This window comes from Halyomorpha halys, unplaced genomic scaffold (genome assembly GCF_000696795.3).
Source record: "Halyomorpha halys isolate HHAL.00 unplaced genomic scaffold, Hhal_1.1 Scaffold36.1, whole genome shotgun sequence".
Taxonomy (NCBI): Eukaryota; Metazoa; Arthropoda; class Insecta; order Hemiptera; family Pentatomidae; genus Halyomorpha; species Halyomorpha halys.
In genome coordinates, this window is record NW_027108624.1 from 741,433 (window position 1) to 755,543 (window position 14,111).

General features: G+C 27.9%; 2 protein-coding genes and 1 long non-coding RNA gene across 4 annotated transcripts in view; 2 read left to right on the plus strand and 1 right to left on the minus strand.

Moving 5' to 3' along the window:
* LOC106686949 (uncharacterized) overlaps positions 1–9,766 on the plus strand; it is a 15,053-nt gene extending 5,287 nt beyond the window's left edge. Inside the window, exons 5-8 of one of the 2 annotated variants that reach the window (XM_014430569.2) lie at positions 38–253; positions 1,160–1,423; positions 3,786–4,072; positions 9,253–9,766. In XM_014430569.2, the coding sequence (XP_014286055.2) occupies positions 38–253; positions 1,160–1,423; positions 3,786–4,072; positions 9,253–9,633 (1,148 nt within the window). In that variant the 3' untranslated portion in view covers positions 9,634–9,766. Of the gene's footprint in view, positions 1–37; positions 254–1,159; positions 1,424–3,785; positions 4,073–5,216; positions 7,145–9,252 lie in introns of those variants that run through there. The other variant, XM_067046895.1, reaches the window with a different exon arrangement.
* A 177-nt stretch (positions 9,767–9,943) lies between these two features.
* On the plus strand, positions 9,944–10,657 carry LOC136795645 (uncharacterized). Its single transcript, XR_010843278.1, has 2 exons — positions 9,944–10,128; positions 10,472–10,657. It is a non-coding gene; the product is annotated as an uncharacterized lncRNA (long non-coding RNA).
* Positions 10,658–11,351: 694 nt separating this feature from the next.
* Klp31E (kinesin-like protein 31E) overlaps positions 11,352–14,111 on the minus strand; it is a 128,712-nt gene continuing 125,952 nt past the window's right edge. Inside the window, exon 23 of the mRNA XM_014430310.2 lies at positions 11,352–12,337. Coding sequence (XP_014285796.1) covers positions 12,289–12,337 — 49 coding nt within the window. The 3' untranslated portion in view covers positions 11,352–12,288. The remainder of the gene's footprint in view (positions 12,338–14,111) is intronic.

Sequence of the window (14,111 nt, forward strand, 5' to 3'; positions counted from 1 at the left end):
ATATATAAAAAAAAACCTTTTTTTTTTTTATCTATAGGCTCATCAGACGGGTCTCTGGTTTTTATGACCGAGGGAAACTGTGTTGTGAAGCTGTCCCAGTTCGGTGAGGTCACTAATGAGTTCTTACCAATTAGTGATAATACTAAAGCTGCTTTAATCAAAAAAGATCTTTTGTATGCTTCTGATTGGTCTGATACTGTCAAATATTTTACTAATCATTCCAGTGCAAAATCTGTTGCATTAAGTGTTAAAGGTAAGCTTATTTTTTCTCTTTATTTATATCAAATTCTTTATTTATTTTGAGAGAAAATTAAATGTTCAAGTTAATAAATATCAGATCAACTGTGAAATGTAGGATTGGAAGTGTTCTATTTTAGGGCTGTATTTATTTCTTGGAATAATGTTGCAAGTCTAAGTTTTGTTGATAGTATTATGAATGTATTTTGTATACATAACTTGAAAAGCAGTACTGAAAAATGGGATTTGGAAAAAGGCCATGACCCTAAGCAGACGACCAAAAAAACTGAAGAATAGATGTTACATAATGTTATAAGGCATCTTAAAACGCCACCATTCTCTAGATAAAAATGTCATTGATCATTAATGGTGCCTGTTGGGCTTAAATGTTCGAAGAGAAATTTTTTATAAAAATATAAATGGCTTAAAATTGGATAGAATAAAATCCATTATGGTGTATCATCATTGCTATCAAGACTACATACAAAAAAAGGATGAAGTTATTTATTTATTTTTTTAACTTTCTAGAGTAGTGGAACTATGGTAATTGATAAAAAAACATTTTCAAGATATAACAATTCACCATAAAGGAAGTATTGGAAATGAATATAAAGAAATAAGAGCGAAAAAGGAAAATAAAAATTATATAAATTAGCACTTAGTTCATGTTGCAGACTAACAAATAAAAATAGTGCATCTCACATCTACATCTTTTTGTTCATTGATGATGCAAGATGAGGTGTCTTTATCTGTTTTATCTGCATTAATATGAATGATTTATAATTTTGTATCGATGTTATTCCTCATTTTCAGGTTTTTTTTTTGTTATAATCTTCTTATTAATGATAGTTTTCATATTATTTTCGTATGGAATATTGTTGATTAAAATTTTTAAAATTATCCTTTTTACTTTATTTTTCAGGTGTTCTGTGTTTTGGAAACCTCAATGAAAGTTCAACTTTAGCTTTATCTAAGAATGGAGAGTTATACATTGTCTACGATAGTTATTTGCCACCTGAAAATGAGGTTATTTTGCCAGAGTCTTCTATGACAGCTCTGTTGATGGAAGAAACTGTCAAGCTAGAAAAAGTGAATAAAGAACTTCTGAAGTGTGATTCGTATATAGCAGCTATGAACCTGGCTATAAAAAAATTTCCTTTTTCTATTAGTGCTCAAGTTATATATGGTAAGTAATTTAATTGATTTATAATTATTTGGTAATAATCCACCATATTGGCTCCTGACTGCCTAACTCCTTTTCAATGTTCTCTATTGGTGCGACAACCCATTACTGGGTCCTGGCTGCCTTAGGAGCTTCTACCAATTTAGTTGATGAAGGGCTGGTTTCCTCCAATTCCCGACTCTGAGTCTTTAAATCTTCTTCAATGGCCATGAAGCTTCAGGAAGCCACATGGCATACCATACCTTTCTTTGTCAATTAGTTTTTTGTAATCTTCCTTTTGACATTGCCTGTTCAGCACAGCCTATTGAGCTTGATAATTCTTATAGCATGAGACTCATTAAGCAAATAGTATACTTCTCTATTCTTGCTATTTCTCCATAGTAGACCATTTTTCATTAGGCTATGATTGAGACTCAGAATTTTTCTTTCAAATGCTAGGAGATCCGTTTCATCTGACTTCGAGAAGGCTCATGTTTCTGATAGGTATGTAAACTCTGATCTGATTAGTGTCTTATATAATCTCCTCCCTCTTGCAATACATTAAACTCACCCAATTGCTTATAGTTCTGGAAGATATGCATTTTTATTTAAATTTGATGCTAATATTCCATTTGTTCTCTACAATTTTATTGTCATTTTTAATGGTTATGTAGTTATCTATTTACTTGAATTGTTAGATTTAACTATTTTTAATTGATTTTATAGTTGCATATTTCTTTTATTTCTATTGTGGAGGATGCCATAGTGGCTCTGTACATTGTTTGAACAATTCATCAGCAGGTGAACTTATTTTATTTTTATTTAATCATTTGGTTTTACCGAACAAAAATATCTGTGGAGATAAATGCTGCCTATTGTTTGGCGAGGTTTATGCTTCATAAAAAGTCTTCAAAGGTTAAAAATTCATTGTTGAACTATTTCTGACAAAGTTTATTATGCCTTGAATAAGAAGTTGTCATTTGCCGTAGTAACATCTATTTAACAAAATCTTTAATCATAGGTGAGTTCTTACTCTAGCTTAAAAGAAAAATAATCCTGGGTTTTTAAGTGGGTTATTTATGAATGGAAAAAATAACAACTTAATTATCAGTGTAATGATCCACAATGATTTTTTATCTGTATAATGAATTTCCAACAAATGAGGACAATATTATGGTAGTAGGGAGTAGGATCAGCAAATGGTTAATGTTTAAGAAACAGACAGTATCTTTTCTCATCATGACAAAAATATATCCAAATCATTCAGCAGTCTGTATTGATTGATATTCAGATGTTTTGAGGGTGGGTTGGGAGTCAGGAGCTTAAGTTAACTCTTGCTTAAGTTAATTTTTTTTTTTTGGAATAGATAATTAAATATTAATTTAAGTGTTGGTTCCAAAATGTACTAATCTACAACTTTGTCAAAATTTAATTAAAAGGTTTTAAAGTTATAGGTTCTACTGTATGAGGTTCACTGAAGTAATTAGATGTAATGAATGAAATTCTTCTTCCTTGTATAAATTTCTTTATTTATTACATCAATAACAATGTTTCGGGGCTGTCAACCTATCATCAGGTGACAGCCCTATCAATAACTATTTATTTATCAAATAACTAAAAATTTAGTTTTAAATGTTGAAGCGTAAGTCCCTCACCTTTTCCAGATCCAACCTTTCTGACTTTGCAGATCTCTATAGAACTTTATTAGAAAATTAAAATTTGAAACTTACAGTACCATTTAATAAACTGTTCAAGACCCTATTTGATTTACTGTTCACTTACATTCTTATGTAATTGTTATTTTATTCCTACCATTCCAAGTAATTATAATATAGTTACATAATTTATAATTGGGATTACACGTAATTATAATTGTGATTGCAAATATTTGACACGAAAAAAAGGAAAAATCTGTTTTACTATGGCTCCAAAATTTGAAAATAATATCCAGTTCAAGATTGTGCGCTGGCGTATAGATTTAATAACATGTTACAGTTTATTTATTTGTTTTCGAAGATGCTGAAAATAAATATAAAATCAATTTTATGTTCACGTACTTACGTATCAATTCATTTTAAGTTATAAGATTTCTGCTCATAAGAAATATGTTCAAATAAACTGAATTCTGATACGAGTTAAATTATATGTAATTGTAATTAAGATTACTCAGGGTCAAGAAGTAATTGTTATTACTTACCATCAAGAAGTAATCATAATTGAGAATTACAAATTCAATGCCAGTATTTGTGTGGAGCAATTGCAATCACTTTTACACTTTCTGGAAGAATGGTCCATATAGTTGATAAATTTTTTATCTGATTTACAAATATGTTTTAAAAGTTCTACAAAACAGCAATTTAATGTTTATTTAATTATTTTGTTGTAGCTAGAAAATTGAATTATACTGTATGCATTAGCCTCAAGTGTTTACAAGATGGAATAGTCATACTGAAAAAAGATGGTTGGAATTTGTTTCTTTCTTTGACAGTGGGATCAGATGTCGTAACACTTTCACACAAGATGCGAACTGATCTTATCAGTGGAAATGTGTTGACTGATGTGTTTTCTTTTTCTGTTGAGCAATCTATCGCTGATCTCCATATAAGTGCTAAACTTATTTATAGCAGCATCCCTAACTTCGCTAAATTTATACCTGCCATCTGCATTGGAGAGGTGAGGATATAATTAATATATACACATATTAATAAATTAACATTAGTTATAAATTTAATAGTATTACAAATTGACAAATCAATTATAATAGTTGATGAAAACAGATGTACATTTTCCTCAATGTCTGTCTAAAGATCTCAAGTTTAAAATTGAAATGTGTCAAAAATATCACCAACATATCATTGAAGTTTGGACCATATTCTGGAAAACATTAACAGAGTAAATTCTGTGGGAATTTCTCGACTTACAATTAATGTTGATATCAAGTCAGGAATAGATTTGATATTGTATACTTTATGCCATGTCAATTTGCTGGATTTGTTGATTTAGTTTAATTAAAACTATTCACAATCTCTAATAATATGTCTGTTTGAGCAATCACTTTTGACAGTCAGAAAACTGGTGCAGTATGATATTTCCATTCCAGGATCTGTATCCCGCTTGTCCATGCCTCAGTGTCAGTGAAAAAAAGTATTCATTGAAACAAATCTAATGTTTCTCTTATACAATAATAACAATTCTGCCAACATCAATGATTTGTCATTTGATAATAATACCTACAAGAGGTATTATTTTTGACTATTATATTTTTATATTATGTAATAATATAATATATTTTCCATGTAAGTTTTTATTGTAAAATCCTTCTTGTATTTTCCTACTACACACATATTTTTCTTTCATTTACCTTTTGGAGCTCTTTCCCCATCTTCACGATGATATATCTGAAATTCCACTATTCTATAAAATGTGTATTGCATATGTTTTTTAATAAAATACATAATAGTTATTTTAAGTTTTACCTTAATTATAGTTACATAGTCGTAATCCATACATAATACTTTGTCATAAGTTAGTTAATTTATTTTGTACACTACTTTTTTTTCATTTTCACCATCACGCTGGACTAATATCTCTAACTTAATCTCTCTAATTTCTCCAATTAAGACATTAATACAGGACTATATACATCTTAACTTGTTTTTTAAATATCATTATTGATTTATTTTTATAATTTTGTTTTATTCTTTTAGAAATATTGTAAAGTGGAGGTTATTATAACTGCAATTTGTTTATTACATCTGCATAATTATGTACTAACAAGAATTAAAAAAATTAAGAACTAACAATAAACTGCTTGTAGAGACTGATCAGTCAATGTCTCATGATATGAAGGCAAGAAGATTATGATGGGCGGTACATGTCGCTTGAAACAATCCATCAGGACGCCTCAGCACAACAGTCAATGCCAGTATAGTTGGCAAGGGACCACGTGGAAAACCATATGGATAGACAGAATCAACAAAGATGCGAAAGAGCTGCATTCAGCAAACTGGAGAGCAGTAGCCCAAGATGAGAAGGCTTGTTCTGGAGGCCTAAGATCTACAATGTCTGTAGAGTCAACTGAAAAAAATATATTTATATTAATAATAACACCAACTTCAATGATCCAATTTACTTTCAATAATATTTTGAAACCTCCAACATTTTCGCCCTTAAGGCATTTTCTAGGAGACAACCTCAATCATTGAATAGTTAAAATTCATTTAAAATGTATTTCTTTTGTAGGATAATTTCCCTTGTCATATAAACCACACAACCTCAATTCAAAAACTATCATTCAACTTTTTTTTCCTTTTCTACTAACAACATCAATAATACGATAAATTAGTATCAATAAGTTAGTATTATTGATGCGGTTAGTAGAAAAAGAAAAAACATTTAAAGGATAGTTTTTGTATTGAGATTGTGTGGTTTATATGACAAGGGAAATTATCCTACAAAAGAAATACATTTTAAATGAATTGATACTATTCAATGATTGAGGTTGTCTCCTTGAAAATGGCAAAAAGGGCCGAAACGTTGGAGGATTTAAAGTAAACAGTTGAGAGTAAATTGGATCATCGTAGTTAGTGTTATTATTAATATAAACCACTCTCAAACAATCAGTTAATAAATATATTAAATTAGTAATCTAAAAAAAATTATGTTCATGTTTTTTATGTCAGCTTTGTAAACTAACTGTATTTTTTATACAATTATTCTAAAAGAATAAAATAAAAGTTATAAAAATAAATCAGCAATGGTGTTTATAGAATAGTAGAATTTCAGATGTGATCCTGAAGATAGTGAAACAGCCCGAAATGTAGATGAAAGAAAAATATAGGAAGGATTTCACTATAAAAATGTACATGGAAAATAAAGATTAACCTCACAATTGAAAAACATTGTATAATACAATACATAATATATTATATATATTTTTATAGTATGAGCTGTATTTATTATATTATACTTTTGTAGTGTAGATGTGTTCAGGAAATTAATTTTTTGCATGCATAAGTGAAAATAGTGGATAGAATTTAATAAAATTGAGAGAGGACTTATTTTACACTAATCATCGACTTTGCTCTAACTTCAGGCAAAATCGGACAACCTCTTTCTTAAGTATAGTTGTTTAGGAAACTAGATTCTGTGCATTTGTAAGCGAAAGTAGTGAATAATTTGATCAAATTGATAAAAAATCATTTTTATGTCAATGAAGTGTCCCAAAGAAAATATGTCTGTAAGCAAGGGTAGTGGTTAAAATTTAATTAAATTGGTATAGAAATATCTAGATACTAACCAGCTCACTCCTTCAAAATTTTGCCGTAATCGGATTAATGGTTGTGAGCTGTTTGCTTAATACATGGATTTGACTACAGGCAGACAGACACTGAACCTTATTTATTCTTTGATGTATCAAATGTTAAACACCAGTAGACATTTTAAATTCTGTGGCTCAATTTTTTTCATTTCCTGCATGAATGTAAAGCTTCCTTACCTTCAGTAGTGGGAAAATAAAGTACATAGATCATTTCCTATTAACCTAAATTAGAAAGCTCCAAATTCATTCCTTTTATTGTCAATATCAAATTGCTTTTATAACTTATTTATATCTGCCATTTTAACAATTGTCTTTTAAACTTCGAGACAGCCATGAAAAGTGGGGAAAAATGTTAGTTATTAATAAATAGTTTTTTGCTATTTTGTACCTTTCTTGACAGCCACCCGGATTATCTTCCTAAAATAAATAAAAAATAAAATAATTTTTTTCTAAATTTGTCTTCCCCTACATGTATCCTTTTTTTGTTGAAAACATTATTTAAAAACTAAAAACAAAGTCTATCTGTATTATTCTATTTAAGTAATTTTCTTTTTTGCAATAAAAATAATTATTAAAATCATATTTTTGGTATTTAAATATATCTTTTGAAAAAATATACTCAAAGGATTCATTCATTTTGGAGTTTTTTTTATTATTTTGTACCTTTCTTAACTGCCATCCGGACTATCTTCCTACAATATAAAGAAAATAATGTTTTTCTAAATTTATCTTCACCTACATGTATACTTTTTAAATGAAAACATCATTTAAAAACACCTTTAAAGCCTAACGCTATTAATCTATGTGATTATAGTTAGTAATTAATATAGTTTTTTTCAATAAAACTAATTTACTATGTAACGATTAAAGTCATATTTTATTTGAAGTTTAACTTAATAATCTTTTGAAAAAATGTACTCAAAGGATTGATTCCCTTTCATGGGCAAGTTAAATTAATTGATAACAACATAGGAAAAATTACAATTCATTTTTAATCATAATATATTATTCCTTTACATCTTACTATTTTATATTTCCCCCTTAGATCATTATTAAATCAATATTGAAATGGAGAATAAAATGACAATTCTATAAATGTTAGGTTTTTTTATTTTTTCAGTATATTTACATACAATATGGTTTGATTTTATTTCCCTACAAATTAACATTACTCAAATGCATAAATAAGTCCAGCACTCTCATTAGTAAATAATCACTCACGTGTGCGTAAATAAATATGGTTAAAAAAATACGTATCTTTTTAAACAGAGATCAATAAAATCGAAAATAATACTGATAAATTGGCAAATTAAGGCGATATTTAAAAAGTAGTTAGAAAACTGTCAAAAGATAGCAGCACTAATCAAGAAATCTGAAAAAATAATAGTTCAAAATAAGGCCAATAGAATGCAGCACTATCCAGACAATTATTTGCGAAGTCAGAATCCCAACAATTTTTTCGATTACAAATATTAGTTAAGAAAACTGTCGAAAGATAGCAGCACCAATCTAGGAACATGTATAAATTACAGTTCAAAATAGTGCCGCTAGAGTGCAGCACTATACAGACATTTATTTTTCGAAGTAAATACTGACCGAATATTTTTCACTTTGTATTAGGAGATTAGGAGTTCGCAGGAGCTCAACTTTTCTGACGGACCTAGAAGGGTGACCTATCAGTTGAGCTCCTTTGACCTTCTACTGTCCTAATACAAAATGAAAAATATTCAGTCAGAATTTACTAGGGAAATAGATGTCTGGATAGTGCTGCACTCTATCGGCGCTATTTTGATCTACAATTTATTCACGTTCCTTGATTGGTGCTGCCATCTTTTGGTAGTTACTTTAATTAATATTTTCATATCTTAAACTTGTTCCAAGACAAGTTTTGACAAATATCAAACTCCTATTGTGACAGCGTCGTGTTAATCGTTAAGGCTTCACAATTTTTTCATTTTTTTTTGGAGGAGCGTTGATTGGTGCTGCATTATTTAGAGAAACTTTGAAAATAAACCAGTCTTAACCTTTATTTAAATTATAAATTACTCCTATTAACTGCATATTCCGTTCTTTTTATTATTTATTATATTATTTCAAGAAAAAAATAGAATATATCATTTTAAAATAGTATTTCTACCAATAATTCATATTAAATTCAGAAATGATTTTTACATTATACCTACTTGAAAATATTGTAATAATTCATTTGTTCTTGATAAGAATTTGTTTTAATTTCAATTTTTCCCCTGGTATTCGTTTTAAATATTAAAAAAATCTTGAAATATAGTTTTTATTCATTAAAAATATTGTTTTTCATGTACCAAAAGTTTTGTAATCTTTCTATTGCGTGCTCTTTTGTAAAAATTATGATTTTTGACTATGATATTTGTTTGATATGGTTAAAAAATTGTTTTAATAGTTTTAAAGATAGTTTGTAGTACATCGTGTGTAGCAAATTATAACAGAGAAAATTTGAGATTAAATCTTGAAATAGTTTCAAGCAATAAAAAAAATATATAAAATTCTGTTTCAGGTGTTTTTGGACCCAAGTTACTTCATCCAACCTGCTCTAGAAGTAGAGTTATCTCAAGTAGAGCCACAGCCTACCTTAGAGAAAGTTCTCAAAAAAGATTCAGATTCAGAAATGGAAAAACAAGAAACTGCTGATAGTGAACTTGAGAAAAAAAAGGAAGTTAAAATTAAGGTTGAATATCGTGATGCCCTTGCGGATGGAAAAATTTTTAAATGGCTTCTTGAGCATAGCAAACCTCTTTGGAGGTCATCCTTATGGAGCCTTGCAGTTAAGTTATTATTTATTACTAATAATTACTTTACTAAGTGTTGTAAATTAAATTCAATTACTTTCATTATTAAGGATGGTTTTAAATCTTTAAATATTGTGAATAATGATTAATTTTACAGATATTTTACTCTTAATTTTGATAAGGCTCATAGTCTAGTACGATACATGGATGCATAAATATATTTGTTTCATCAAAGAAGTAATATTAGTTTAATATTTAAGAAAATATAAATTCTATGTGTCTTAATTTTAAGGAAACCCTTTTACATTTTTATTTGTTTGTTTATTTACACATACTTTTTATCGTGTTTGTGATGCTGATACATATTTTTTAAAAAATTTTCTTTGTATAACCGTTTGTCATTTTTGAGTTAATGTTATTATTATTAAAAAATAAATGATCATAATTTAAACTTTACAGGCGAAACAAAAAAACTGGAAGTTGCTATTCTGGGACATGTAGTAGGTTTAGAGGACTGCGAGAACCATGTGTTAATAACTGGAAAAGAAATTCGCTCCTGTTATGCCGTGAAACGAGCCTTATTGTCCTCTCTCCCTGGAAACAAAGAACTGTCTCTTCCCGTTGAATCAGTGAAGCAGCTGGAGGTATATCGTCACCTTGTTTTGACAGTGTTGTAACCGCTATAACCATAGTTTTAAGAAACAGGGCTTTTATAAAGTTCTTCGAGTGTTCAACTTTCATAAAAAATCGGAGACAGGAAGGAAATAAAGTCCTGGAAGGCATTTGACACTCAAAAGCACTATGAATGATTTCATTCATTAAACTTACTCTTCATGTTAAAAAATTCATGTACTTTATTTATATATCATTATCTTTTAGCAGATTAATTTAAACTAATAAAAATAGGCTAGGTTTCAATTAAAAGATTAAATGTGGAAACCTAATTTTTCCTTTCTTAATTCATTAATTTTATCTGTTTCTTTTTAGGTTTTCGAAAGAACGGCTGACCTCTATCTGCATGAGAATCCCTCCATTGAAGAACTTGAGAAGTTGAGAGAAAACTTCAGGAAGAGTATTTCATTGCATCTGAAGGCTTGATTATGTACATATTTTATAGATCATGTTCGTTATTTTATATTTTATTGAAAACAATAAATTTTTCAAAAACTGAAATATTTCGAATAATGTAATTTCGAATTCCATGGTATCTATTACTTCAGAGGTGTAAAATATTAAAGATTAACTGATAATTAACTATTGTCTTGTTTATAAAGACAGATTTTTTTGTCCATGATTAATTCTGAAGTTTGCATATTTTGCTATTGTTACAATCTTAAAAAGAACATCGTTACATGAAATAATTCCCTTGAAAGAGTTTAAATTGAACAGTCCAGTGGAACTGCCCATAATAGTAATTTATTGAACTGATCTACATTTAAATTAAATGGGAGTACACCATACAACCTTTAACCTCCTTTGTTAAGGAGATAACTTTTTGTGGCATTTGATGAACTATAACTATAAATTCAAATATATTAACTATAAATTTAATTCTATACAGCAATATATAAAACATTTTTCCAAAGCTCACCTTTATTTGTTTCTAATAAAGGAAACACTAAAATAATAATATTTAATACCTCACTGTTTCTATCATACTTTCCACTGTTACCCCTTCATATTACAAAAGTTTAATTTAATTTAGTTTAATTACTGAGGAAGTTAATGATCGTAATGTACAAATATGTTTTAAAAGTAATATTTTTATTTTGTACAAATATTAAATATGTATTATATAAAAATAATAAATAAAAATTCATATACATTTGTATTTTTAAATAATAAATAACATCATTAAAATACAAGTTATTTTTACAATTTTTTTAGGAATGTTACTGTTCAAAGTCGTTCTTAATACATACAAATATGGACAAAAACAAACACGCACATGCACATACATACAAATATGTGTACTCTAAATACTATAGGAAATTTGAACTTTCAATTTAATTACTTTATATATTTTATGTAGGCATTCAAAGTGAATCGTGCCAAAGTACATATTGAAATAAGTTGCAACATTAAAGGTGAACAAGTCTTCGCAAAAACAATACTATAAAATATACTATACATAATATCACATTATGCTTACAATAATGAAAATGAATAAAAATATTCCAATTATTTCAATATTAGGCAATATGACTGTTATATTATGGAAGACAAGTACTGATTAGCATTATGATACAGCGTAAGAGTATTTAGTGATTAATGTGGCCTTACTTAAAAATGATCTAAAAGCACAAGTTATTTACTTAACCTTATTGTTTTACATAAAATAGCATCTTTTAATGTATCACAAACCTTGACTAAGTTGTTTTTTAATTTATCACAATCTTAACTTTTTTTTTACAATTAGTTCATAGATGGACAAGATACAATAGTTTCCACTCCGATTGATAAAAATTTGAGATTCTAATATTTTTCAACTAATTAAAAAAAAAGTTCAATCCTTCTAAAAATGGATCACATATGATTAAAATTTTAATAAAACTTAAAACATCCAAGAATATCATTTAGTTGGAATGGATACAAATATATATCGTCAGCCTTTAAAAAAATAAAATTAAATCCATTTAGGCTAAACAATGAAACATGTTCAGAAATATTAAATACATTTCTATAATTAACATAATTTCCAACATGAAAAATTAAGTGATGTCCCTGAGAACGAGGTTAACAAACATTCTATAAATGAATGAGATTATGCGAACCAAAGTGGTGAAGATTATCGTCCACACACGTCATACCAATCTCCGGCTGTTCACTGACCATAATCGACAGGTATTGTCACTGCAACAAAAATAAAACAAATATTAGACTTATTGGTTACATATTTTGAATGAGGTCTGTGTACAGTGTAAGAAGTATTGAAACACAAATTATATATAAAATTAAAGGAAGTTTTTAAGTTGGAAGAACCAACGTTTCGCCCCATCTTTCTGTGCTTCATCAGGGCTAAAAAGGATACAACACTTCAATGGTGTAAACATAAATAAAAAAGTAAAAGAAAAATTATAAAGGTTTACAATGAAACGTAAAAATTAAATAAGAATAATAAATTTAATTTAATTTAATTTTAACATTTCATTGTAAACCTTTTTAATTTTTCTTCAAGGTCAATCAGCAATCTTCCTATAAATTATATGTAATTTTAATTGACCTGTATTTTCATATCAGAAGATTTTTGATTGCCTGTACGTAATTAACGGTGGAGGATGGTCCAGGTGTCGTTAAAACTTGACTCTTTTTGACTGCAGGTCCGGCTGTATCTTCCCTCATTAATTGAATTTTCCTGATACAGTAAAAAAGTGAAATATGACTGAGGAAAAAATATTTTTAGTTAATTTATTTAAAACATATAACTTTTAGGTTGTATGAGAAATATAAATTATTCCAAGAGTCCTTGTTATCCTTATTTATTAAAATTAAAGCAAATAAAATTTGAGAGACCTAGTCTCTTATCATTATTATTATTATCTATTCTATTAGTTTATTAATTACATTTTATTTTGTGTAAAGGTTAATCTCAAAAGTAGTCGAGAATGTTTATTATATAAGAATCAACCCTCCTACTCATAAATATATTGTTCATTAATAATCAATAGTAGGATTGACAATTATTAAATTAGTGTTTATAATTTACTATGAACACTCCCCTAATTCATAACATAAAAAAAAATTATTTAAATCATACTTTTTTATAAGCTGTTCTATTAATCACGTACCTGAGATGAGACTTAAAACTATTATATAAAAAAATAATTCTTGTACAAATTGTAACATTGCCAAGAGATGGGATGGCAGTTATTAGAAGGATTAGAGGAAGGTTTTGAGTAGAACCGTCCTTAAACCAAGGAGACTATGGAGGCCATCCAGATTATTTTCTAAACAACTTCCAGTTATCAATAAAATTAAACAACATACTAGTTTTAGGCATTACTTTATTTAATATTTTAAAAGTGACAAAGCATTAGAAAAAAAAAATTAAAACATTAACAAGAGATACTTGTCTCGATTTTGTCTACGAAAATCATGAATTACTTCTTCGAAGTCAATTTCTTTAAGTACTTAAGTTTCTGCTAACATCACTGAAAAACTGCTCGATATTTCTTGAAGCAATCATACTTCAGAATTTATTTTTATTTCTCCACCACAGTTAGGACCTAGGGGATGAGTATCTCCAAAACATCAATAGAATACCATCAAATAAGAGATTTGATTTTGTATAATGAGTATTTAATAATAAATAATGTAATATATTGTTGTAATTATAGATACAGATTAAAAATTACATACCGTATTTGTCTCATAGGCTCTGCTGTGAGTTTATTTTAAACATTGTGACTGATCAATCAGTAATTAATTATAAATATTTTGAATTGTTAATTTGTGTTCATAATACTTTTCAGGTAAAATTAAAGTCGTTGTATTTGACAATTCATCATAATGATAAGGTTTCTGTGAGATCTAACATTGTATTAACAAATTGAAATTAGCTTCAATATACAAATTCCATGAGCTATAATTATTATTAATATTATAAAATGAAATATTGATTTTTCAG